The following is a 25,569-nucleotide window of genomic DNA, read 5'->3' as shown; positions in this document are numbered from 1 at the left end:
TTTTTTGCCCTGATGAATTCCATTCCGTTGTTTTTGTTTTTATAAGTAAGCCTTTTGGCTGCAAGAAAAATTGCTTTCTTTAGATAGGTCTTATCTGTGTCTTTTCTCTGCTGCTTCTTGCATGGTGTTGTGGATTTTACCTGGTTTTGGCTGTTTTCTATATGTTTTGATATATATATATATATATATATATATATATATATATATATATATATAGTTTTAGTTATAATATAGTTTTATTGTAAAAAGGTATAGAATTTTAGTTTCTCATTTTTTTGTTTGTTTGTTTGTTGCATGATTCCAGGGGAGTAAGGAGCAAATAATGGGTTTATCCCTTTAAATTCAAGTCTGAATTCCCCCAAGGGCATTTTCTAATATTTTTATTATGCAAAAAGTTGAAAGAAGTTGTTCTGTGCACAGATAATTTACCATCTATATACTAAAACAGATATATTGACTTTTCTTATCCTTGCTTTATCATGCAGCAATTCATCATAAATCTATCTTATTTTGTTGATGCATTTCAAAGTTTAAGAGATCTATATAGTTCATGCCTAAATCCCTTAGCATGTGTATCATTAACTAAAGATGAATATTTACAGTTGTTTATTACTTTTGAAGAATAATTTATATAGAGTGAGATGTATTAAGTCTTTTTAATTTTTTTTTTAGTTGTAGTTAGATTCAATGCCTTTATTTTATTTATTTTTATGTGGTGCTGAGGATCAAACCCACTGGCTCACATGTGCTAGGCGAGTGCTCTACCGCTGAGCCACAACTCCAGTCCCTGCATTAAGTCTTTTTTAAAATATTTTTTTTTAGTTGTCAATGGACCTTTATTTATTTATACGCAGTGCTGAGAATCAAACCCACTGCCTCACACATGCTAGGCAAGGGCTCTACCACTGAGCTACAACCCCAGCCCCAGCATTGTCTTAATTGCATAGTTTAATGATATTTTATAAATGAAACCTTGGGTAATCTCCACCCAGATCAAAGTAAAGAACTGTTCTATCACTCTAAAATATTCACCCTTGTCCTTTCCTGGTCAATCCCCAGTACTACTCCAAAGAGCAGTTTTGATTTGCATTTCCCTGATGTTTAGGATGTTGAGCTTTCTCTTTATGATTTATGATGTTGAGTTTTTCTCTTTTCATATACCTGTTAGCCATCTGCATGTCTTCTGTGGAAATATTTCTGTTCAGGGCCTTTGCTTGGTTTTTATTGGTATTATTTGTAGTACTGTTGTTGAATTGTATGAGTTCCTTATATATTGTGGATATTAACCTTTATCAGATACATGGTTTTCAATTATTTTCCCTAAATTTCCTAGTTGCCTTTTTTGATTGTTTTCTTTGCTGTGATGGTTTTTAGTCCCATTTATTGTTGCTTGTGCTTTTGGTGTCATAAAAAACAAAAATAAAAAAAGCCAAGACCAAAGCCAAGGAGTTTTTCCCCTATGTTTTCTTTCAGGAGTTACAGTTTCTGATCTGGTATTTAAGTATTGAATCGGTTTACTTTTGTGAGTGGTAAAGATAGGGGGGTCCAATTTCATTCTTTTGCATACTAGGTATCCAGTTTCAACATCATTTAATGAAGAGCCTATCCTCTATATTGTCAAATATTAGTTGACCATATATTCGTGGGTTTATTTGAGCTCTTTATTCTGTTCTATTGGTCTATCTGTTTTTAGCATACTGTTTTGATTATGAGAGCTTTATAATCATCTCAAATCAAAAGGCACAATGCCTCCAACTTTACTCTTTTTGCTCATCATTGCTCTATCTATTTAAGGCCTTTGGTGGTTCCATATCAATTTTCTCATTTTTTTTTCCATTTCTGTGAAAAATGTCATTGGGATTTTCATAGGAACTAAATTAAACCTACAGATCACTTTGGGTACTAAGGCATTGTAATAATGTCAATTATTTTAGTCCATGAAAATAGGATCTCTTTCCATTTATTTTTATCATTTTAAATTGCTTTTGTCAATGACTTACATCTTTTAGAACTTTCACTTTCTTGGTTAAATTTACTCTAAGTGTTTTGTTTTGACACTATTGTAAATGGAATTGTTTTTCTTACTTCTTTTTCAGAGAATTTGTAGAAAGATACTGATTTTTTTTTTTTTTATGGTGCTGGGGATTTAACTCAGGTCCTTGTGCATGCAAGGCAAGCACTCTACCAACTGAGCTATATCCCCAGCCCAACACACTGAGTTTTGTAAGTTGATTTTGTAACCTGCAACTTTATTGAATTCATTTATACCAACAGTTTTTGGTGCAGTCTTTAGAATTGTCTGTATAAACAATTATGTCATCTACCAACAATTTTTCTTCTTCTGTCATGATTTGAATGCCTTTTCTTTTCTTGCTTCATTGTTCTAGCAAGGACTTCAAGTAGTATGTTGACTAAAAGTGGCGAGAATGGGTATCTTTTGTTTTGTTCCTAATCTTTAGAGGAACTACTTGTAACTTTTCACCATTGACTATGATGTAAGCTGTCATATACGGCTTTCATTGTGTTAAGGTACATTACTTGTATGATTCCTTCAAATTTTTTTTCACAAAGGAGTGAATTTTCTAAAATGCTTTCTCTACATCTGTGCATATGGCTTTTTATCATTCATTCTACTAATGTGGTATTATCACATTTATTGGTTTACATGGTTGAACCATTATTTCATCCAGGGATGATCTTTGTATATTCACTTGATCATGATGTATGATATTTTTAATGTGCTGTTGAATTCAGTTTGCTAGTATTTTGTTGAGAATTTTTGTATAAATATCTAATAGTTATAACTTTCTATTTTAAGCTGTTAATTTTGATCGGATAAAAAATATCAACACTTCTACTTTTCCTCCCTTCATATTTTAGATGATTTGCTACAATTTGTATTTTTATATTGTATATCTAATATCAATTGATGACATTGGTCTATAATTGTCTTTTCTTGTAGCATCCTTATCCGATGTTAGTATCAGTATAATGCTGGCTTTGTAAATTAAGTTTGGAAGTATTATTCCTCTTCAATACTTTGGAAGAGTTTGAGAAAGACTGGTATCCATTTTTTCTAAATGTTTGGCAGTTTGCTAGGGAATCCATATGGTCCTGGGATTTCCTTTCTTGGGAAGATTTTGATTACTGATTCAGTTGCTTTAATTTGCTGTTGTCTGTTCAGATTGTTATTTCTTCATGATTCAGTCTTGGTAGGCGGAATGTTATTAGGAGTTTCCAGTTCTTCTAGTTATTTAATTTCTTGGCATGTATTTGTTCACAGTATTCTCTTATGATTCTTTGTATTTTTCTTGTTATCAATTATAGTATTATTTCATTTTTCTATGTAATTTCATTTATTTTAGTCTTCTTTTTCTTGATTAACCTCACTAAAGATATATGTTTTCTTTTTAAAAATCAACGCTCATTTCATTAATCTTTTGTAATACTTCTTAATACTTTATCTATCTGATTTACTTCTTCTCTAAGCTTTATAATTTCCTTCTTTCTGACAGCTCTGCACTTAGTTCTTCATTTTCTGGCTCTTTGAAATAAAGTTAGGTTATTTATTTAATAATTTTCACTTAATGTAGGTGTTTTTAATCTTTATAAAGCTTTTGCTGCATTCCTTATATTTGGTATGTTGTGTTTCTATTTTCTTTTGCCTCAATTTATCATTTCCCTTTTGATTTCTTCTTTGAATGAAATTGTTCAGGTGTGTATATTTAATTTGTAGATGAGTGAATTTTCCAGTTTTCCTCCTGTTATTGATTTGTAGTTTCATACTATTGTGGTCAGAAAAGAAAAGTGATATGATTTCAATCTTCCTAAGATCTCTTTTGTGGCTTAACATCCAAACTATCTTGGAGAAAATTCTACATTCACTTGAGGAGAATGTGTACTCTCCTGCTTTGGGCTGTTAGGACCATGTGATCTATAGTGTTGTTCAAATCTACTGTTTTGTTATAGTTTTTCTGTCAGGGTAGTGTCTCTATTTTTGAGAAGGGGGTACTAAACTACTCTGAATATTACTGTATTACTACTTATTTCCCCTTTCAGTTTTGACAGTGACAGTATTTATATTTTAAGTGTTCCAGACTTTGGTGCATATTTATAATTATTATATCTTCTTGATGAATTGATCCCTCTACCATGATATGACCTTCATTTTCTCTTTTGACTGTGTATTACTTAAAGTTTATTTTGTCTGCTATACATATAGCCATGTGTGTTCTCTTTTGATCACCAATGTATGGACATCTTTTTCCATTCCTTCACTTTCAGCATATGTGTCTTTTTAAACCTAAAGGGAGTGTTTTATAGGAAGCACATTGCCAGATCTTAATTTTTATTCACTCAGTCACTTAATATCTTTCGATTGAGAAGTTTAGTCTATTTACATTTAAAGTTATTATCAACATGTAAGAACTACTATTTCCATTTTGTTGTGGTTTTTATGACTGTAGTTTTTTTCATTCTTTCTTCCTCTCTTGTTGTCTGTCTTTATAATTTGATAACTTTGTTGCTACATGCTTTGATTACTTTCTTTTAATCATTTGTATGTCTAGTTCAGATTTTTCCTTTGTCAACACCATGAGGCTTACATAAAATATCTAATAGTTTATAACTTTCTATTTTAAGCTGTTAATTTTGATCGGATACAAAATATCAACACTTCTACTTTTCCTCCCTTCATATTTTAGATGATTTGCTACAATTTGTATTTTTATATTGTATATCTAATATCAAATTATTGTCATGACAGGTTTTTAATAATTTTTAAAAACATGTAAGACTTAACAGTGCTCTTTGTAACACTATTACAATAGTAGAGAATTTTGACTCAGAATCTAGGTTTAGTTTTACTAATTAGAGTTCTTTTGTTTAGCCTGAAAAACTCTCTTCAGAGTTCTTTGGAAGGCATGTCTAGTGGCCATAAAAACTCTCCACTTTTGTTTGGTAAAATGTTTCTCTCTTCCTCAGCTTTGTTGGCTAGAATATTCTTGATTGGCAGCTGATTTTTTTTTTTAATATTTGAAATATATCATCCCATGTTCTCCTGAATTACAAAGTTTCTGCTGAGAAATCCTCTGGTAGTCTTTTGGGGCTCCCTTTCTTATCATTGCTCCCTTAAATGTGGTGAGTTACTGTATTTCTAGATTCTTTCAGAATTTTCTCTTTGTTTTTGAATTTTCACAATTTAATTATAAGTTTCCTATTGTAGACTTCATGTTCAATATTCTGGGGACTTCTGGATCTTGTGAAACTGCATGTCACTTTCTCCAAATTTTGAGTTTTTTGTCATTATTTCTTTGAATAGACTTTATATCACTTTTTCTCTCTCTTTCCTTTCTAAAATGCCTACAATGTATATATTGTTTTGTGTAATGGTTTCTTATAAGTCCTATGGTTTTCTTCACTATTTTTCATTGTTTTCTCTTTGCTCCTGACTGAATAATTTCAAATGATACACCTCTGATTTTACTGAATCTCATTTATGCTTGATCAAGTTTGCTATTGAAATTCCCTATTGAATTTTTCAGTTCAGTCTCAGTATTTTTTATCTCTAGGATTCTATTTTTACAAATTGTTTGCTATTTCCTTGCTGAACTTCACATTTTGCTGATGAATTGTTTTTCTAATTTCATCTAGTTATTACTCAACTTCTTTAAGAGGACTATGTATGAATTGTTATTCAGTTTATAGATCTCCATTTCCTTAGGGTGAGTCATTGAAGTTTACTAAATTTCTTCAATGGCATCATTTTATCCTAATTCTTCTCAATCATATTTCCTTACATCGGTGTCCTCACATTTTACAGAGTAGACACTGCTTCAACACTTACAAATTGGTTTTGGCAGAAAGAGGCCTTTATCAGTTAGTCCAACTTTTAGGTCTAGATTGGCCAGCAGGCACCCATGAATAGGCAGTGCTCATTGTCAGGTTCTCTATTTGGGCAGGTGTGCTGCCCACACTCTGAGGTTAGGAGGAGCTGCTGTCTGGGATGCAGTCAGGCTGAGTTGCTGGCTGGGCTCCATGACTGGCCCTAGTTAGGCAGGCTCACAAGCTACACTCCTAGGCCATGGTATGCTAAAAGTTAAAATGTGTAATTGGAGAGGGCTGCAGGCTAATCTCCAAATTTGAACCTTGTTTGGGTAGTGGTCAAGGGATTTTTCTAACTGAAATCCACGTTCAGGTAGGGCTACATTGAGCCCTATGATCAGAAAGAGCCACAAGCTGTACCGGGTGGTTGGGTGGAGTCACTGGGTGTGTTCCTGCCTGGATGGAGTTGCTGGCTTTAATTTATTCATGTTTAGTCAGGGTTGCTACCAATCACCCTGGTTAGGGTGGCCACAGGTTTTGTTCCTTATTTGAGTGGGGCTGAGCACTATGATCATGTGGTCTCACTGGTTGTGTTCTGTGGTTTGGGAAGGTTGATGGCTGGGCTCTTTGCTCAAGTTTGGACTAAGTTGTGCTCAAAAATGGGCAAGACTCTGGGATGGGCTGCACAGGCATGTAGTATGTCTAGCTGGGCTCCCTGGTTGGTTGAAGCCCAGGCTGTATGGTGTAGTTGAGCAAAAATACAAGCTTGGCCTTCTGCTAAGGTAGGACTTTATCAAATATCAAATTATAAAGAAAAATGCATTATGTACACATTTTAAGATTCCTATGAATTCCTCCCTGACTCCATTTTTGATTTATTTATTTATTTTGCAAATATTTTGATTTGAAAGTGAAGTTTTGGCTAAATTTCAAAGGTTGAAATTCTCACTATTCATTTTGAACCAGTTCATGAGCTCACTTATTATTTCTTCTAACTCTAAATCATGCAGAGAAGTTTAGGATGTCTAAGTGGATAAATTTTTGCCACTTATTTTATTAAATCAAAGTTATGTCATATGTATAATAAATAGCAAAAATGACTTTTGCTTTATGAACTTAGTAGCTTAAGATGCAAATGGCTTCTGTGCATATTCCAGATGGATTTGAAGAGTTACATTTTGTCTATTTGAACTATTGATTTCTGAGTACAGTAGATTAAATATCATAGTAAATATATCTATGGATTCACCAATTTCTTTTTATATTGGTATCAAGTTTTGTTTAACATATTTTTAGGGTCATAAGGATTTTTTTTGCATACTATGCATTATAATCAATATGAAATATATCCCCCCTTTTTTGTCCCTTCTAATGATTAAGAATGGTCCCAACATTAAAGACATTTTCAAAATAAGAATATTTTCTTAGATGTACATTTCTACTTATAGGTCACTCATTTATAATTTATAAATCTTTATAAATTATTGCAAACAACCAGAAGAGGTATTCACGAAACACAGAGTAAACTATTCCATTTTCATCTTATTATGTCTAGTATTCCAGCAGCATTTTTAAATTTAATTTTCTAGTCTTTATCAGGGAGCTTTTTTGTCTGTGTCAGCTAGCTACTTACAATCCTGAGTTACATTCAATTATTGAGGATTGATTGGACTTTTTTTTAGAAAGATTAGATTGTGAGAAGGTAAGAATTTGCTACTCAAATACTTTAGAGTCATCATTATCATCATCGTTTCCTGAAGAATTAATGTATTTAATAATTTTATTTTAATTATAAAGAAAAAGGGTTTTGGATCATTGTTCTAGATTAAGAGGCTGCAATTGGTGATGGTCTTTCTGCAGAATCCCAAGGTGGTGTATGGTCTTACATAGCAAGAGTTAGGGAGTACACAAGTATTATGTGTGTGTTTTTACAGCTTTTCAAACAGTTTTATTGTGATATAATAAGGTAATGTATCTTATTAAGAACCTTTCTCTGAAAAGATCTGTAATTTCCCTTTTTTAACATAATGATAAAAGAGTTAATTCAAGTTCAAGTATATCACAGAACTGTTTAGAAATCATAATTAAGAAACTAGATCTATGCCAAAGAATGAACAATTGTATATGTGAAAATAAAATTGTAATGCTCCATAAACGTTTATAATAAAGAAGCAAGATATTTATATGCCCAAAATATCAGACTAAATCTCATCAAAGCAAGTGCACATTGATAATGAAACCACTTATGCTTCTAGCTAAATATTGTTCTTTGGCTGTTATGTATTTTGTAGTTAACAAAAAAAGAAAAACATGGAGAAGATGGAGTTTGGCATATGACTATTACATACAAGCACATTAAGTAGCCTATATATTAAGGCTGAGTCAAACTGAGCAAATACTTCTAGAGATTTCCCTAGTGTGTTTTATTCAGTTATTAGGAGAATTCAAAGCCTCAGATCTGCCACATATATCCAGCCCAGATGCTCAAAACACTTGATTTCACCCCAGGGCAACATTCTGTATTCAAGACTAGATCTAGAACAGATGGCTACACCACCTCTTCTATAATCTGGTTGTGCCCTATGAATAAATGAAAAGACTAAAGGGAACATACATTCCACAACAGGGCCAGAACAAACATTAGTACTATTAATACTACTAATAATATTTATTAAGTACTTTTGTGTATATGATACCCTAATAAGCTCTGTATAGAATGAGTTCTGATAATTATAATTGTTCTATGTAAGAACAATGTAAATTCATTAATATATTCATTAAGGAATGTGCACAATTCTTGTTTTTGTAGAGTTTTCAATATGAGCAGTAGCTATGCGTACAGGACCATTCTTGAAGCAGATATAAGATAAATACCTCAAGAATTTAATAAGCCAATTTAAGTGCCCGTACTATGAAGAAAACAAATAGCAATACTCCTGGCCTCAAATTGGCTATAATCTACTTGAAACAAAAAGAAAAATATAAGAGTTTACATATGTTAATTTATGAGTTACACATAAAAATATTCAGAAAATAAATAAGAACAAGCCTACTTTATTACAACTGCACTAATATAAAAATAATTAATAGTTAGTTCTTTTGCTATATTAGGCACTCTTCTCCTTGTTTATGATAACTTATTTAAATCCTAACCACAGGTATGTTCCATTATTACAATCATTTTATAGATGGGGAAACTGGATGCAGATGATAAAGTCACTTGCCTGAGATCACACAGCTAGTAAGTGGCAGAGTTGAGTTCTATCCTCTTAAGCACAGAGTTAAAGGGGTTGTTCATGTAAGAGGAAGACACTGAGATAAATCTGAAAGGAGAAAGCAAAGGGGGAGAGAGGGGAGGGCATTTTGAGTGTAAAGCAGAACTTGAGCAAAGGCGGAGAAATAAGTCCAATATGGGCAAAAGTTAGAGAGAAGTGGGGAAGATTAGATTCTAGGCAGAATAGTGTTCAATTGTACAAGGAAAATCTTAACTCTTTATAAAAGTGGAAGCTTGGATCTTATGTAACTAATGCAACAGGATTTAGGAAGTTACTGATGGTATGTTTCTTCAGATGGTGACTCCTAAGCAATTCTTCTGGTTCTAGGGTCATCCACATAAGGAACAGAAAGATGCTGATCAGCCCTTTCTAACACCCAATCATCCAGTCTTTGCCAAAATTTCTGAGTTTGGTATTAATTTGTTAGTGGCCCTTGATTAGAAAAATGAATAAAACAGTGAAAGTGGCACTAGTGTCAACTGCACGCGGCCCTAAAACACAGTTAAGAAAAATATATGTCAAATTGCCATTAGAAGTTATGAGTTGTAAACAGTGTTACCATAATGCCAAACTGGTAAATATTTTGTTATATAGATTCAATTGTTAAAAAAAATTAAGGCTGTGTTTCTAAAACTGTTTATATATATATAATAATCACACAGTTAACTTATAAAATGCAGCTTACTGGATCCAACCCTAAGCTGAATACAAAACAGAAAAACAAAGTTCATGAAACTAAAAGTCATAATAAAAATGGTAGTACATAATGAGTAAAATAGTGGCAACATTCAATGAGAATATGCATCACAACCAAGCATTTGGAAGAAAATGATTTTAAATTAGGAAAAGGTAAAGTACATTTACTAAAATTAATGTTTTGCAATTATTCAGCATCCTCTGAGGGAGGTATTGGCTTGACTTCATACCAATTGAAACCTTCATTAAAAGAGAGAAAATGTTTTATTTCATTTATTTTGTAGATATTTTTTAAAATAAGAAAACTCCCCGAAGTATTTCTGACTTTCAAAGAAGCAAAGTAAGAGATTTCCTTAGGCTCAGTGGCACACAATGTTGTAGGCGCCTGTTTTTAGGGGAATGAAGAATATAACATTATAAATAATGCCAGTTATTTGCTAACTAATATGCAATCCATAAGCCCAGAAATGTTATTACTTATACATGAGGTCAATAGTAAAGGACATTTTAAAATATTCTAATACATATTGAGCTGAATATCTTTTCAATTGAATGCTTTAAGAGATGCCCAACTACCGACCACCTAGAAAGAGACCAAAAAAAGAACTAATTTGAGAACACAAACATGAATGTATCTAGAATTATATACTTTATATTTAACATGTATTTTTACAGCAAGGTCTTAATGAGTGGTTCAAATGGTGTTGGGTCTTTTAGGAAAGAAGACATTAAGTGGTAATGTCATTTTACTCTATAAGGGGACAGTTAAAAGATTCCATAAATTGAAAACATTTTACATGTATAAATATGTAGATACTACTAAGATATGACTACTTTTAATAATACATGCCATCTAAAGAAAAAAGGGTAGGGAACTCAGTCTCATCAAAGATTGGGGAAAAAAAGAATACTGAGGTTTGGGAGAAAAGAGAAGAAAGGAAATAATAACTTTCTTACTATCAACTGTTTTGTTCTTACTTTTATGGAGCAAAAGTACTATCATTAAAATTTCACATTCCTAATGAAAACTCAATTAGATTAGATAGTGATCATTACTGTGTTCTCATTCTTTGCAAAGCACTGAAGGCTGCTATAATGATAAAACATTAAAAAAATATTGTCCCTGCTATAAAGCAACTCATCATGGTCTATCTAGTGGCAAGATTTGCTTAATGACAATACAAAAAGGAATAAAGACACTCAACAGAATTTAAACAGTTCATAGAAAAATTAAAAGAAGCACAACAATTGCAGACCACTAGCTCTTAGTGTTAATTTTGTAGCTGGAGCTGTTACTCCTCAGCCTCACCAGAAGATTGAGGGAAGAATACTGTTAACTATATGGGATCAAAGTACAGACCAGAAGTCTCAAAGTTCCTTATAAAAACTTCAAACAAACTATCTTTTAAGCTCCATATCTGCTCCTACTCCATCATTTGAAGATTTGGTGGTTTCTTGAGCAGCCAATTCCTAAGCTTTTCTGGAGTTCTTCACTTTTTTAGGTAATTTCTAAATGGTACACCCTCTGCCATCATTTATCTTGCAGGCACTTAAGTACCTTTTGTCTGTCAAGTCCTTTATTTATTCCATATGTTGAAGTTTGTATACTGGACTTAAGATGGCCCCTAGCTTCAATGAACATGATGTTTCTGTTTGTTGTTCTTGTTTGGGTTATTTTTAAAATGAAACTAGAGTGGAAATGACTTAATTTTTTTTTTATATCAAATCTATCTTGATTACTACAATTTTGTTACTAAATTGAAATTAAGAAAAATATGAACAGGAGTGGAATTTTTTTGCTATTGAAGATTGAACCCAGGTGCACTTAATGACTAAGCCACATCCCCAGACCCTTCTTCTTTTTGATTTTGAGACAGGGTTTCAATAAGTTGCTTAGGGTCTCACTAAGTTACTGAGACCGGTCTCAAACTTGCAAACCTCCTGTCTCAGCCTCCTTAGTGCTGCCACCAAGCTTGGCCAGAGTGAAAAATTTTAAATTAAAACTATAAAAATAAATCTTTCACAGACACAATTTTGAACAATGGAACACATAGAGGAGGATGTTTGTGGGTTAGAAAAGCAGGAAGTAACTTTACAGTTTTATTTCAGTCATCTGAAGTAGTCTGCTGAAGTAAAGTACAAAGTTACTAAACCACAAATGATTCAAACCTTCACAAATATGGTGAACTCTTCCACTTTCTCATTGGCTAATAGCAATTTCTTCTGTGCACCTTCCAGAACCTGCTCACTTTGTAGTGCTAATCCTTGAAGTTGTTTAGATGCTGCTGTTTCAATTTCTGCCATTGCTGATTCAGTCTCATTTATTTTTGAGAACAGGAAAGTAAGCTTGAGATCCTGCAAAAATCAGTAATTATAAAATAAAAAAACATTTTTTTCATGAATAAATTTGGAACAGAACAGTTATACAAGTCAGATACGAAAACGATTTTATTACTTCATAGATTATTTATTTTTATTTGGGTAAAATTAGTGGTTGTTTTTGTTTGTTTTCACTAATAAAGCATTATATTTAATGTTTAGTAAATTCTTGGTATGTCTTATACAGATACGATATTCTTTGCAGTTATATGAAATTTTTCACTATCTCATGATAGTTTGGGGAGATAAAAGTGACAATGTTAACAATGAAAAAGACATCATTGTATTCCATACCTAGACTAAAATGTCCTAAAAGCATACCTTTTTTTCTAACTCCTCTTTAGTTTTCTGATACATCTGTTCATACTGTGACTTTTCTTTTACAGCAACATTAAGTCTCTGCTTTAGTGAATCAATTGATACCTTCTTATTGGAACATTCTTCAGTTAATGTCTTTACCTAGAGTAAAAATACAAAGATAATTATCCTTGGTAAAGTCATTCTAGTACAATACTATATTTGTTTAATCAGAAACTAAATTAATGAATGAATGAGTCCACTTATATTTATTGTCTCATGAAATTGTATCGAATTCAAGAATTATACTTGCAGAACTCATTAGCAAAACTAATAATTCTTAAACCAATAACAAAAATCAAAATCATATAAAAATGTAAAAATATATATAATGGAGTACTAAATAAAAACATATTTATTATATATTTCAAAGAATAACAGGAGAAATAGTTTTTCTTTTTCAATTTAATGCCACTAAAGATAAATGATTACTCATTCAAAGATTGTAAAGAGGTCTATCTGAAATGATTACTGAAGATAAAAATTTAGCAAAATTCAAAGGATAACACTGAAAACCTGTAAAAATTATCATTTATGTGGGTGATGAAGAAACAGAAATAAAATCCACATGCATTTTTCATGTTCATGTAAAATTTTCTCTCTTAAATCATATGAGCTGCTAGATACTTAGACTTTCAACTTCAACAAGGAAAGTAAAGGAGATGCTCTTTCAGTAGTGAATAACATTCAGTGAAAGCCAAAGCAAAGACTGCTTTATGAATTGTGCAAATACCACCTTTCTTGTTTTTGAAACAAACTCTTTCTAGTTTCAGGTCACATATAACTATTTAAATAAAACTACCTCCCGATATGTGTTGAATTAATTATACAGGGGAAAATGTACACTTTGGAAAGATCTTCTCATAGTTATTGATTATCAATTTCTCAAAAAATTCAGAAATATTTATTCTATCATTATAAATTATAGTTTTAAATAAAATAAAATACTGAATGAAATATAATTATGCATTTCAGAAATATTAAAGATTTTTAAAATTTAACTTATCTTCTCATGCAATTGTTACAAACAGAATATGTGGCTATAGTTCATGTGAGATTTTGGAATCTTGAATTTTAAACATTGGTACCTTTTTTTCAAGATTTTCTAACATTTCACTAAAACTCTCATTACTTTCTGAATTAACTTTCTGTCGAAATTTCAAGTCCTCTATTAAATGTCTTTTCATGGTTATATTCCTCTCCATTCGAGACATCCTTGAAAGGAAAAAAAAAAGATATTTTATCCAGAGAACAGAAAATACTTTATCTTGCATGTCATTAAGGTTATGCCTGTTAATTTTAAAATGCTATCTGATGTTAATGAAACTATAAATTAGTAAAATAAATTTCAATGAATAAAATATTGCTGTACTATATTTTAAGTAAAATCTACAATGTGGTTGTGACTTGATTATTACAGTATAATACACATACATTAAAACAAAAGAAAGATTATTAAAATTTATAAAAACCTGGAATCATTATATTTAAATGACATTTTTGCATTGCTTAGGAAAATTGAAGCGATACTTAAAGATGATCAAAAGTTGAACAATGTTGGAAAAAAATCCTATAATAAACATATAAGTCTCATAATATGCAAAGAAACTAAAATCAGGCATAATATCTTCTTATTTAATGCCATTTGAGATGGAATTCACCTATGGGTTTAGCTTAAAATAATGAAATGACAAGTATAAAATGGTAGTGTGACAACTCCTACTGTTGTTGCTACTTCTCTCCCTACCACTAATTACACTGTAACAGTGACAATAATTAACACTTATTATTATTTACTGACTGGCTTATTATATGCCAGTCACTATTGTAAGTGCTTTATATGTGTTAATTAATTTATTTCTTCTAAGAGCCTTATGAATTAATACTATTAAATTGAGGCATAGAGCTAACAGGTGGAAAAGCCAAGATTCAAAGAGTGTTTCTCTAGAGCCCTCACTGTTAAATTATAAGCAAGATCACCTCTTAAACTACGAATAAACTTCAATATATTTTCAGTCAAAAATATTAACTAATCTTTTTGTCTAATAGTTCTTTACCTGTTAATATCACTTTGGAGTGACCTTCACCTACAATGTGGTTGGCATACAAGTATGTATATGAGGTACATCTATCTCAAATTTATCTATGATGAATGAAATTGTATGTACACATATCATCACCTATAAACTCTACTGTAGCTATAAGTGATATACAAAGAAAAGCATTTTAGTTCATTGGGAGCATTTAAAACACCTTTAAAAAATAATGATAACATAAGAGTTATCTCTCTAGTATTTTAAATAGAAACAAAAACTTTCATTTTTCCACATTAGCTTTATAAACTTAGACATTAAACCTACTATAAATATCCATCTATATTTTTTGTCAAACATTTGCCACATTTTAAATCTTTTTATCCATAGTCCTGAAGTCATTAATTTACATTTACTCAAAATTATATATGTTTAATAAGGGAAATCTAACTTTATTCTTACCCTAACTAAAAATAGTAACCAATTTGTCATTAATTATGCTATATGCAGCATTCCTTACAATTCTATCTTATATAGGTTTAAACATGAATTAAGAAAATAAAATTCCATTATTAATGATACGTGGGTATTTTGGGGGGATGCAATGTTTAACCAATCGGACTACCACTAGGTGGCACCAAATACAATGGATAGAAATATGAAAAAACATACTTTTCATGCATTTCCTTTATGTATTCTTCTTTTGCTAGGAGTTCAGACTTCAGAAACTTCACGTTTGATGACTGCTTAGTAAATTCATTGGTTGCATTCTAATTAAAAACAGATATACCTTTCAATCTTGATCTAATGCAAATAAACACCATTTTCAATAATAATAATAAATTTATAATAATTATGATGAACAATAATTGAACATTAAAAAATTTTAAGTGCTTTTATATTTTCTAATAGACACAATACTAAAATGTTTATATGGTATGCCAGAGTATAGAGTAAAACAATCATATAACAAATACAGAGTTCATGCTTCAAATACACTTATAGGAAATATGAATTATCCTAGTGAAACATAAATGTATGAGTAGGAACTTTGATGACTTAATAATATCATTTAAAATGAATGCTGGACTTACTAGAAACCTGAAATAGACTAAATATGATCACAAATAATTTGCTGCTTTTCCCATCTAGTGGTGGGATTTATTTCTTAAGCTATTTGATCTAGTCTGGTCTATTATCAGTTTTGACCAGAAGAATTTGTCAGAAATGACGCAGCAAAGTCTTGTGGCTTTCACCCTCTTGGAATGCTTCTGTGGGATCCCTTTGCAAGGAAGACACTTGAAAGGCCATGTGAAACAGTATAAAGATATCCCAGTTGACAGCCAGCAGACAAAGTGACTAACCTGAGTGAAACTCTTGTGGACCTTTCAGTTAGGTAAATAAGTGTTTGGAATAGTTCTTCTACTAATTTTCTAAACTATAATAAACTGTTAGAACTATTCCTAGGTTTGGATGTTTGTTTGATTAATGGCAATTTTTTTAAAGTATGAAATTATTAATCACACAAGAAAAGTGAGTTAAATTCATCACACCAACTTTGAATATTACACTACCACAGCACATGTGAATTTAAAATTTGAAATAATTTAATTTTTACATGAAATTTAATCTTAATTTTTCTTAATAACCCAAAGAGCTACCTTACCATGTACCTATTTTAAATGTTACAAATTTTTATGTGTTTACCATAACCTAAATTTTTACTATATTTTGCATGTTTACAGAGATATTTACAATGTCCTGTTTCTAGGACTGCCATAATCAGGTACGACACACTAGTGAATTTACCAAATAACTGAAGCTTTTATTTAAACACTTGATTTTTTTATCTTGATTTTTTTTCTGAAATGATTGTTCATTCAGTTAGAAATATGAACATCCATGATTATGCTAAAATGATGTTATAAATATATATTTTCACTATATTAATTATATATTAGTATATACATTATCTCTATACTATAATATAGTGATACCCTTAAGAACTAGTATAGTAAAAATACTCCTACTCTAAATGGTCCCCAACTCCTGTTTTTCTAATTCTCTATTTACCTTAACTTTTCATATTTCTCTTTTTCCTGTCAATCTGCTGCTTCTACCTTTTTGCCTGTCAATATTCCTGCCCAAAACAAACATCCTGCTCCTTCATATGCATATTTCTAAGTTGATGCTTTTAAAATATTTTCTGCTGACACATGAAATAAATAAACATGAAATAATGAAATAAATAAACATCTAAAATAAAAGACAACAGATAGTAAAACAAAAGTCTGATAGTATCTTCAGTGGAATAAATTAAGTGAATTTTAAGATAGCTATTCTACTCATTTCTGTTTTTAGACTTAAGGCTGTATTTTATGTGGCTGAATATGCTATACTTATAAGAGTTCTAGAAAACAGAGGGATTACTGAATTAGGATAGATAAAATAATGCCAGCTTGATATACGATTTTGCCAAAATCTTTAAGTCTGACAGCTATTTCATTTGATCCTCAAAAGTCCTTATGAGATAAACAGAAAGGTATTTCTGCTTTAGAACATTAGAGTAGTTAAGTAATTTCTTTGACCAGGCTCCACAAGAAGTTAGTGGAGAGGTAATATCAGAATCCATCTTATAGGGTTAAATGAAAATTATTTGGTTAGTATTTGTAAGACACTTAGAATAGCCTATTTATAGACTGTACAACAATAGTTTAAAAACTAATGTCCATTATTTTTAATTTATATGCAAACTGGAAGATAACATTGTACATATCACAAAGAATGGTCTTTAACAATCATAAAGTAATAAAAAATCATAAATATAAATTTAAGTATTATTTAACCCATATTTTATAAAAAACTATAAAGTAAATATAAAGAACTGATTATATATTATTCACTAAAAGGAATTTGTATATTGCTAACATTTTATTACCTATCTATATAAAGCTGGGTCTTTGAGAAAACATATATAATATGAGCAAAAATAAAGATACAGAAAATGCTTCTGAGCACTCTAATTATATTAAGTGAATCAAGGACATTTGAAAAGTACACATAAGAAATCACAGCCAGGTGCAGTGCAGCATGCTTGCAAGTGAAGCAAGAGAAACAAGTTCAAAGCCAACTTAGGGAGATCCTGTCCCCAAATAAAAAAACGAAAAAGGGCTGGATATGTAGTTCAGTTGTAGAGCACCTCTGGGTACAATCCATTGCACCCCACACCCAAAACTATATCTCTACATATTAATTGAACAAAATAAAAAAAATGCCATGTGGACCTTTAAGAGATTTAAGTCTAATCAACTTTCTCAACTAAGTTTAAATATATATGTTAGAAAATAAGCTACTTCTTAGATAATCACTGCATTCACAGTTTGAGATCTGTGTTGAACTATATCGTGTTCCCCTAAAATGCATATGCTGAAGTCCTCACCTAACCCCAAGGACCTCAGAATGGGACTATGTGTAGATATAGGAACTTTAACTATATAAGATATAATATGAGGTTTTAGAGTGGGTCCTAATACAATATTACTGGTGTCTTTATAAGAAGAGGAAATTAGGAGATGGAGATGCACAAAGGGAAGATCACATGAAGACAAAGGAAGCCATCTACATGGCAAGGAGAGGCCTCAGAAAAGTTTGACCTTGGAGCTCCAGTTTCAGAACTGTGAGAAAATAAATGTTTATTTTTTAAGCTACCTCATCTGTGATATTTTGTTATGGAAGCACTAACGAACAAATATATTGAAACAGAAATTTTTAGTAGCAGAGAGTATTATGTACTTAAATTTCTTTTAGGAAATTTCCATTTAAAAATATGAAACAAAATAAAAGTAAATATTTATCTTTTTTGTTTCTATATGCCCTGGTCAGTATTCCAAGACTACAGGTTAGATACAGACAATTAAACAAAACTGTTTTAGGTATTCTCGTTTCACTTTTCTGACTGATACTTTCCTTCAAAACAAGACAAATATTTATATGTGGGTAAAAACTTATACTACGGAAAATTATATTGTAAATAATTTACACACATTCAAGTAGGTCTATTTTCACTCAAAATTATGTTAGACCATTTGTTTCTTTTATTTTTTAATTGCTTTCAGACCATCTATAGCAAGTAAAATCAAATAAATCAACTTAAAGGTATTAGCAATTTTTAAAAAACTGTAAAAGTCATATAGTACAGGATCTAATATTCAATTTTATCTAGGTGAAAATGACATATCAGGATCATGAACACTTCAAAAGAATCACAGAATTATGAATTAGAGTCTCCGTAATACATAAGACCAAAGACTATCTATCTCAATGATTTTATCTTCTAGTATATTAAACCTAAACACTAAAATGTTTGATTTAAATATTTTATTGCACCTTTTCAAAGACAAAAGCATCTTTTAAAAGATACATGCCCCAAAACTTTCACAATTATTTTTTCTCACATTTCTAATTTTATATAAGGTATTTAAACATAAAATGTTGTTGAGGCAAGTTCTATATGTAAACATTGTCCAAGGATGGCATTTAAGAAGTATCCAAATTAATGCTAGTTTTGTAAATGATTATTTCTAAGAAAGCAAAATATTTTCAAGCAAAGATGCACTCATTTATTTTAAATTTTATCTTATTCTTAATCCTATACTAAAATATCATTTTTTGGTTGAAAATGAGTCTGTTCCACAATTCAATAAGTCAATATAATCTTAACAGTAATTCTATTTTTAAATGTACACTGTGCATTTACAGTAAGATATTTCCTTCTAGTGACTCTCATTGTAACTATGGTCCTATATAACACTGCCTTTGGCTTCCAGCTACCAATTCCCACTGAAGAACAGAATTAAATATGTGAAAAGCAAATGAACTTGTTTTAAGCAGCATGAAAATTAACTCTCCAATTAAAACTCATCAATCTTGTTTCTTACAAGGTAATTCTATTTAAAGTAAGGTCAGCCCCATTTTTAAACTGTTGACAAGTTTTTCCTCGACTTAAATATAATTCTTTATAAACCAAAGGACCACAGCTTTTTATTCTCACACATTTAACTTATTGAAATATACTAAACCAGTCCATCTTTGATTTCTGCTTCTTCTCCCCCTGTCTACATCTCTTCTCCTTCTCCATATCCAATCAAAAAGGACCAAAATAAAATAGTAACATGTATAGAGGAGAGAAATTAGGTATATGTTGATACTATGTTTGAGACAATTCTGTTTAGTCAGAGGGAGACATTGGGGGCAGAGAGGAGTTGAATATTGGAGAAGTAGTTTCCATTAGCTCCTAAGTTACGATTTCAGGGTGTCTGGTCATCTTTTTTTTCCAGAGAACAGTACTATGAGTTAACAGATAAGAATCTATCAAATAAACCTGAATGATAAAATAAAATGTAGTATTAATAATTTTTGGATGCCATAATTTACTTTTATTAGAATAAATTACAGTTGATATAAGCTTGTCTTTAAGGATGTTTTCATATTTAATGAACTTTAAAATCACCTTTAGTTTACACTGCAATTGCTTCATTTCCAGATCCATGCTCCTTGAAGGACTCAGTGATGTAATGTGTATCCGAGGAGTTGTTATCCGGGAAACTTCTTCTGCCAAACTTGTGATTTCAGATGAGGACTCCAATTTCTTTAGTAAATCTTCTTTTTCCTTCCGAAGCTCAGCCAAATCCAAATTTAGCTTCTTTAAAATAAAAAAGAAAAAGAAATATAAATATAAAGGTAAGTAATCATTAATTCAATGATTTTCAGCATAAAATCATACAATAGGATAATGTTGAAAAAAACAATTATAAAAGGTTATAAAAATTGCAAAAATTCTAACTTCAATTAGCTTTTGCTTAAGTTTGTGGGCTAGTCAAGTGAAAACAATATGAATTTGCTGTATTCAATAACTTCTGGTTGGCTGGTCTTTACTCAAGAAGTACTATTTCTTTGTCTTCACAAATACATGAGTGAGCCAGAGATTCACAGGGTCAATGTACTTAACTTGGTAAAAGCCAAGCTAGAGCAGGAAAGGATAACAGATATTAGTTGTTTATTCTACTTAATAGATCTTACTACTCTCTATAGTAGCCAAAATATTTCTCATGTAGTAACATAAACTTTAAGTCCAATTAACAGATGAGTCTTGTTAGGGATTTATTTCAAATAGCATGCAAAAAAAAGAAAAAAAAAAACTTGCTCAATATAATGTACTTGGTTGATAGCTGACAAGTCCTGTTTGTAATGTGGACACAGAACTGCACTGAACTTCTAATATTTGAAATTTTGATAACAAATATTTTGCTAAATGATATACTAATAATATTTTTGAGAAGAAGTGTAAAACAAAAAAATATCTTATGTTAGCCCTGCTCTTTTACCAATCTATAGTCTTCAGAATGTCACCAAACTAGCAGCATAACAACTCCAAGATCCTTAAGAGGGTAACTGCATGACTGATTTATTATTCCAAAGAAGCTTATAATATGGTAGTTGAACATAAGGAACAATTAGACAAAATGATCCTGAAATCTCTCGTGAGAAAAAAATGTTTCTTTGTTATGAATTCCAATTAGAAACAGCAAAAGATGTAGCTAAAATATATGGTACTATAAACATGGGGCATAAGTAATTTACGTATTAACACTGTTTTTAAGCATAATATCTAGAACCCAAATAAATATGTATTTGTATACACATTGTGTATAGTTAAGAATGAATATTTCAGATCATGGATTCAGAACTAGGGCTTGATATATTTGAAATAAGAGTATGTCTTGGTGAAAAGACTATTTATTTGGCTATATTTTAGTTTATGATCTGTAAGTACAGTTCTATAGATTTTCAGTAAATATTTGTTCATGAATTGTCCCAAAGGTACCTCAGTAATTAATATCTGAATGTGAAATCACAATTTCCTTAAATCTGAAAATCTTCTGGGTTACCATTCAAGCTTGAATCTACCTTTCCCTATTTATTATTCCTATGTCCAAGCAGTTGTCATGTTCTATAAATTATACAGTCTCTTAAATTTGTATTCTATCTGTATTCTCTTTCTGTATTCACTCAATGGAGATTCTCATTATCCTACTGAGGCTACTGCCAGACCCTCCCTCTCCCCAACTCCATCTCACTTTTTATACAACTTCCTACTACAACTTTCACCTGTTATTCCTTCGTTCAAAGGTCTTTAGGGGTTTTTCACCCCAATGGAATAAAACTCATATATCTGTAGATAATAAAGTTTTCTAAGATTAACTTAGACTTGTGTTTGTCATGTTATCACCTGAAGCCAAACTTGCCTGCCATTTCTGCATCAATGACTACACATAGTGTTTCCTACAACTGAAGGATTTCTCATCTTTGAAGGGCAACTTAGTTTTCCTTCCACACAAAGTCTTCTTTGTTCTTTTCTTCTTCTTTCTCTTTGCTCCCATAAAACTATGCATGTTCCTTGTCTATGAACACTAGTAAACATTAAATCCTTCAAGGAGGATGCTTTTGACCACCTATGTATACACCACAATATGTAAAAATAATGCCTTAGGTATAAAAAGAACCAAAAGAAAGGTTTCCTATTTGTAGTTCAGATATGCTGTAAGGACACATCAATTACAGCTCTTATTTACAATCTATTTATAACCATATAAATTAAAATACAGTTCATTAATAATGTAGTATTAGTTAAGTTTTTACTTTGGCAGCATATACCAGAATATTTCTGAATTCTGATGTTAACACTCTGCATTTAAATTAGACTTTTCAAGATTTCAGTTTGGAAAGATGTAACTCATGGCAGCAATTGCAGGTAGAATCTCAAACAACACAAGAAACTAAAATCTGGTGAGTTTCTTATCTCCTTATAAACAGATCTGGGTGGCTTTTCTTATTTGCCATACTCCTATTTTCTGTCTATTACTTCCATGATGGCAGATATTAACACTATAATATGTCTTTATTGAGGAAAGACCAACCTCAAAAAAGTATTTCTCTGAAAGACATACATATGTAAATTTTACCATCATCTTAACAATACAAAAATCATTAAATAAAGAAACACTAAAACTATGGAGAAGATAGAATTACTTGTACTTTATTAAAATATAATATTTTGATTAAAGGATACTTAAAATCTTTACAATCTTTAAAACATTTCTAATATTATATATGCATAGAAGCATCTGTTGAAATGGGAACTATACAAACCATTTATTCCATCAGTTTGAAATTTTTTGTTTATCCCTTAGAATTTTGGACAAATAATGTGGGCTCTATTATTAATTTCTCTCAGTTTAAGAATTCTGTTTCTTATTTGAGAAATGCTATTATAGAGAGAAGTAGTATAAAATCTTTCTTTTCCTTACTCTTGTTTTGGGCTGTGATACTACTTTTGTGGGTGATCTTGTTAGAAAGAGATTGTGCTGTAAAATCTACTAATAAATTAAGATTACCCTTAAATTATTCTTTTTATCAATAGAATGATTCATATTTCTTTTATATTACTTTTCCATCACCAATCAAAGTTTTTAAATTTTTATGTTACATTGTATTTAAAAGAGACATAACAAAGCACAGATGGAAGAGTCATAATTTCCAGATTCTCTTTCTCTGGAACTATTACTTATTAACCAAGTGGACTTAAGCAAGTATGTATCTTTGTTTCCTCCTTTAAAACAAAGATGATGTCGCTTACTTCAGAATGGTAATTTTGAAGACAGAATTTTTAAAACATCTGTGATAGCACTTGGTAGATTTTAAATCTGAAGCATTATTGGTAGCATTATTTTATGGGAAATGCTACCCTACAGAGTCTGAGACATATCTTAAAGATGAGGACATAGATTAATGAAAAAATTGTTTAATATATGTATATAATTATCCTATAATTTCTCTCTTGACAGAAATTGTAGTTCATCTTAAGGCAGAGTTACTTGTTTTACTAGGATCAATTTAGGATCTCTGCTAGGCTACATGCTTATTGATGCCAGATGTGCTCCTCTGACTCTCTATGCTCAGTGCTGCAGTCTAAAAGACTTTTTAAATTTAAAAGTTTACTTCAGTAAGTACTGAAATTTGTACTGATTTATGTATAGTCAATTATTTCTAACCAATTATAAAATAGAACTTAATACTACAAAAATTTAAAGTAGATAATACTAATTATTTACATCTTAGAACTTTAGGATGGGACTGGAGATCATTATGTTAAGTGAAATAAACCAAGCACAGAAAGACAAGCACTTCATGATCTTACTAATGTTTGGAATCTAAAAAAGTTGATCTCATAGAAGTTGGAGTAGAATGGTGGTTACCACAGGCCAGTGAGAAGAATGGGGAAAAGTTTATCAGTTAATACTAAGTTATAGTTATGTAGAAGTAAGAAATTTTTGGTGTTGTATATTGCACAGTAAGGTGACTATTTATTTATTTATTTATTTTTCTTTGCCCATTTTTTATTTGTACATCACAGTTGTATATTATGATGGAATTTGTTACCTGTTCAGACATACATATAATATGACATTATAATCTGCCTGATTTTAGATAATGATAATATACTATATATAAACTAGAAGAAAAATTTTGGAATGTTTTCACCATAAAGAAATGATAAATGTTGGCAGAGACAGATGTGTTTAAGCTGATTTAAACATTATATAATGTATATATGTATTGGAACATCTCATGGTACCTCATAAACAAGTAAAAATTCATGAATTTATGTAACAGTTATAATTTTAATTTAAATTAAAAATAAATAAAATAGTGATGAACTATAAATCTCTGAAATGTACATAACTCTCTAAACAAGTATAAGGAGAAACAAGAATACACATACTGAATATATTACTATTCTTCAGTAGTGATTCCTGTGGTAGACACAATTTTCAGATGACCCCCAATGACCTACTTCTTGCTATAATATCTTCCCCTTGTATGCAGGTGGAACCTGAGAATAAAACAGGCTATTACCACAATGATAACTTATACTAAAAGGAGACTCTGTGGTGGCAATTAGGATTCTAATCAAGTCACTTTAAGATTACCCTGCCTGATTATAACCTTATGTGGTAAGCTCTCTTGAAGATGATCAGGGGCCTTCCCTGAGAGAGATATCCTCCTGGTAGCCTGGAAGAAGTAAGCTGACATGTTATGAAGGGACTAGGAAGGAACCACAATGCAAGAATCTAAGGGAGGCCTCAGGGAGGTGAGAATGCTTCTTGGTTGGCAGCTAGGAAGAAAAGAAGGGCCTCAGTTCTATATCCATAAGAAAGTGATTTTATTTTTCAAGAAATATGTGAGTTTAGAAGGGAAGCCTAAGGTATAGAAAGGAAGGCAGCCTTGATGACACACTGATTACAGCCTGTGATACTCTGAGCAGAAGACCTGCTAAGGCGTACCAGACTCCTGACACGGGAAAACCAGTGGTAATGAAAGTATATGTTGTTTCTAACTTGCTTAGTTTATGATAAATTGTTATGTAGCATAAAAAAACTAGTGTAAGTCATAATTTTTAAAAAATCAGTCCCCTGTTGAGCCTGTCCTTTGTTCCCTTATTCCCACCCTGCCCCACCTCAAGCAAGTATCTCAAACCCTTTGGTGTATGGTTTATATAAGCCTCACTGTGGACTAATTTTGTTGCCTCATCCATAATTTTGTATTAATTTTATTTTTGAAATTTTTTGAATATTCCATTTTCTATGCTTAGAAATATAAACTGACTACACCAGATCTTCATCTGTAGTTCATTTGCCAAGCAAAAGGCTTCTGTTCAGAATCTTTCCTTTGCTGCTCTCAGCAATAGGAATCCCATGAACGGGGTGAAGATGTTTCCCTTGGCCTGCTCTTCCTTATTCTCTTATGTAGGACTGCATTCACAAATTGCTTTAATTTGGGGCTCCAACTTGACATTTTCTGTAGGATTTGAATGGAAAGTATTTAGATTCAGAATCTGACTCAGTATCATTCATTCTTTTTTCTATATCAGGTGGAAAGCACTACAA

The 25,569-nt window shown here is 31.1% G+C and overlaps 1 protein-coding gene across 5 annotated transcripts in view; it reads right to left on the bottom strand.

Annotated features, from left to right (window-relative positions):
- Cntln (centlein) overlaps positions 1-25,569 on the bottom strand; it is a 306,285-nt gene that overhangs the window by 24,407 nt on the left and 256,309 nt on the right. For all 5 annotated transcript variants that reach the window (XM_027950608.2, XM_071600659.1, XM_071600660.1 and 2 more), the window contains 5 exons: positions 20,073-20,264; positions 15,236-15,333; positions 13,619-13,745; positions 12,495-12,632; positions 11,964-12,149 (listed from right to left, as the gene is read on the bottom strand). In XM_027950608.2, coding sequence (XP_027806409.2) covers positions 11,964-12,149; positions 12,495-12,632; positions 13,619-13,745; positions 15,236-15,333; positions 20,073-20,264 — 741 coding nt within the window. The remainder of the gene's footprint in view (positions 1-11,963; positions 12,150-12,494; positions 12,633-13,618; positions 13,746-15,235; positions 15,334-20,072; positions 20,265-25,569) is intronic.

The sequence above is a fragment of the Marmota flaviventris genome, chromosome 13 (assembly GCF_047511675.1).
Source record: "Marmota flaviventris isolate mMarFla1 chromosome 13, mMarFla1.hap1, whole genome shotgun sequence".
Lineage (NCBI taxonomy): Eukaryota > Metazoa > Chordata > Mammalia > Rodentia > Sciuridae > Marmota > Marmota flaviventris.
Note: the sequence above shows the minus strand (reverse complement) of the source record. Positions and strands in the feature narration are given on the sequence as shown.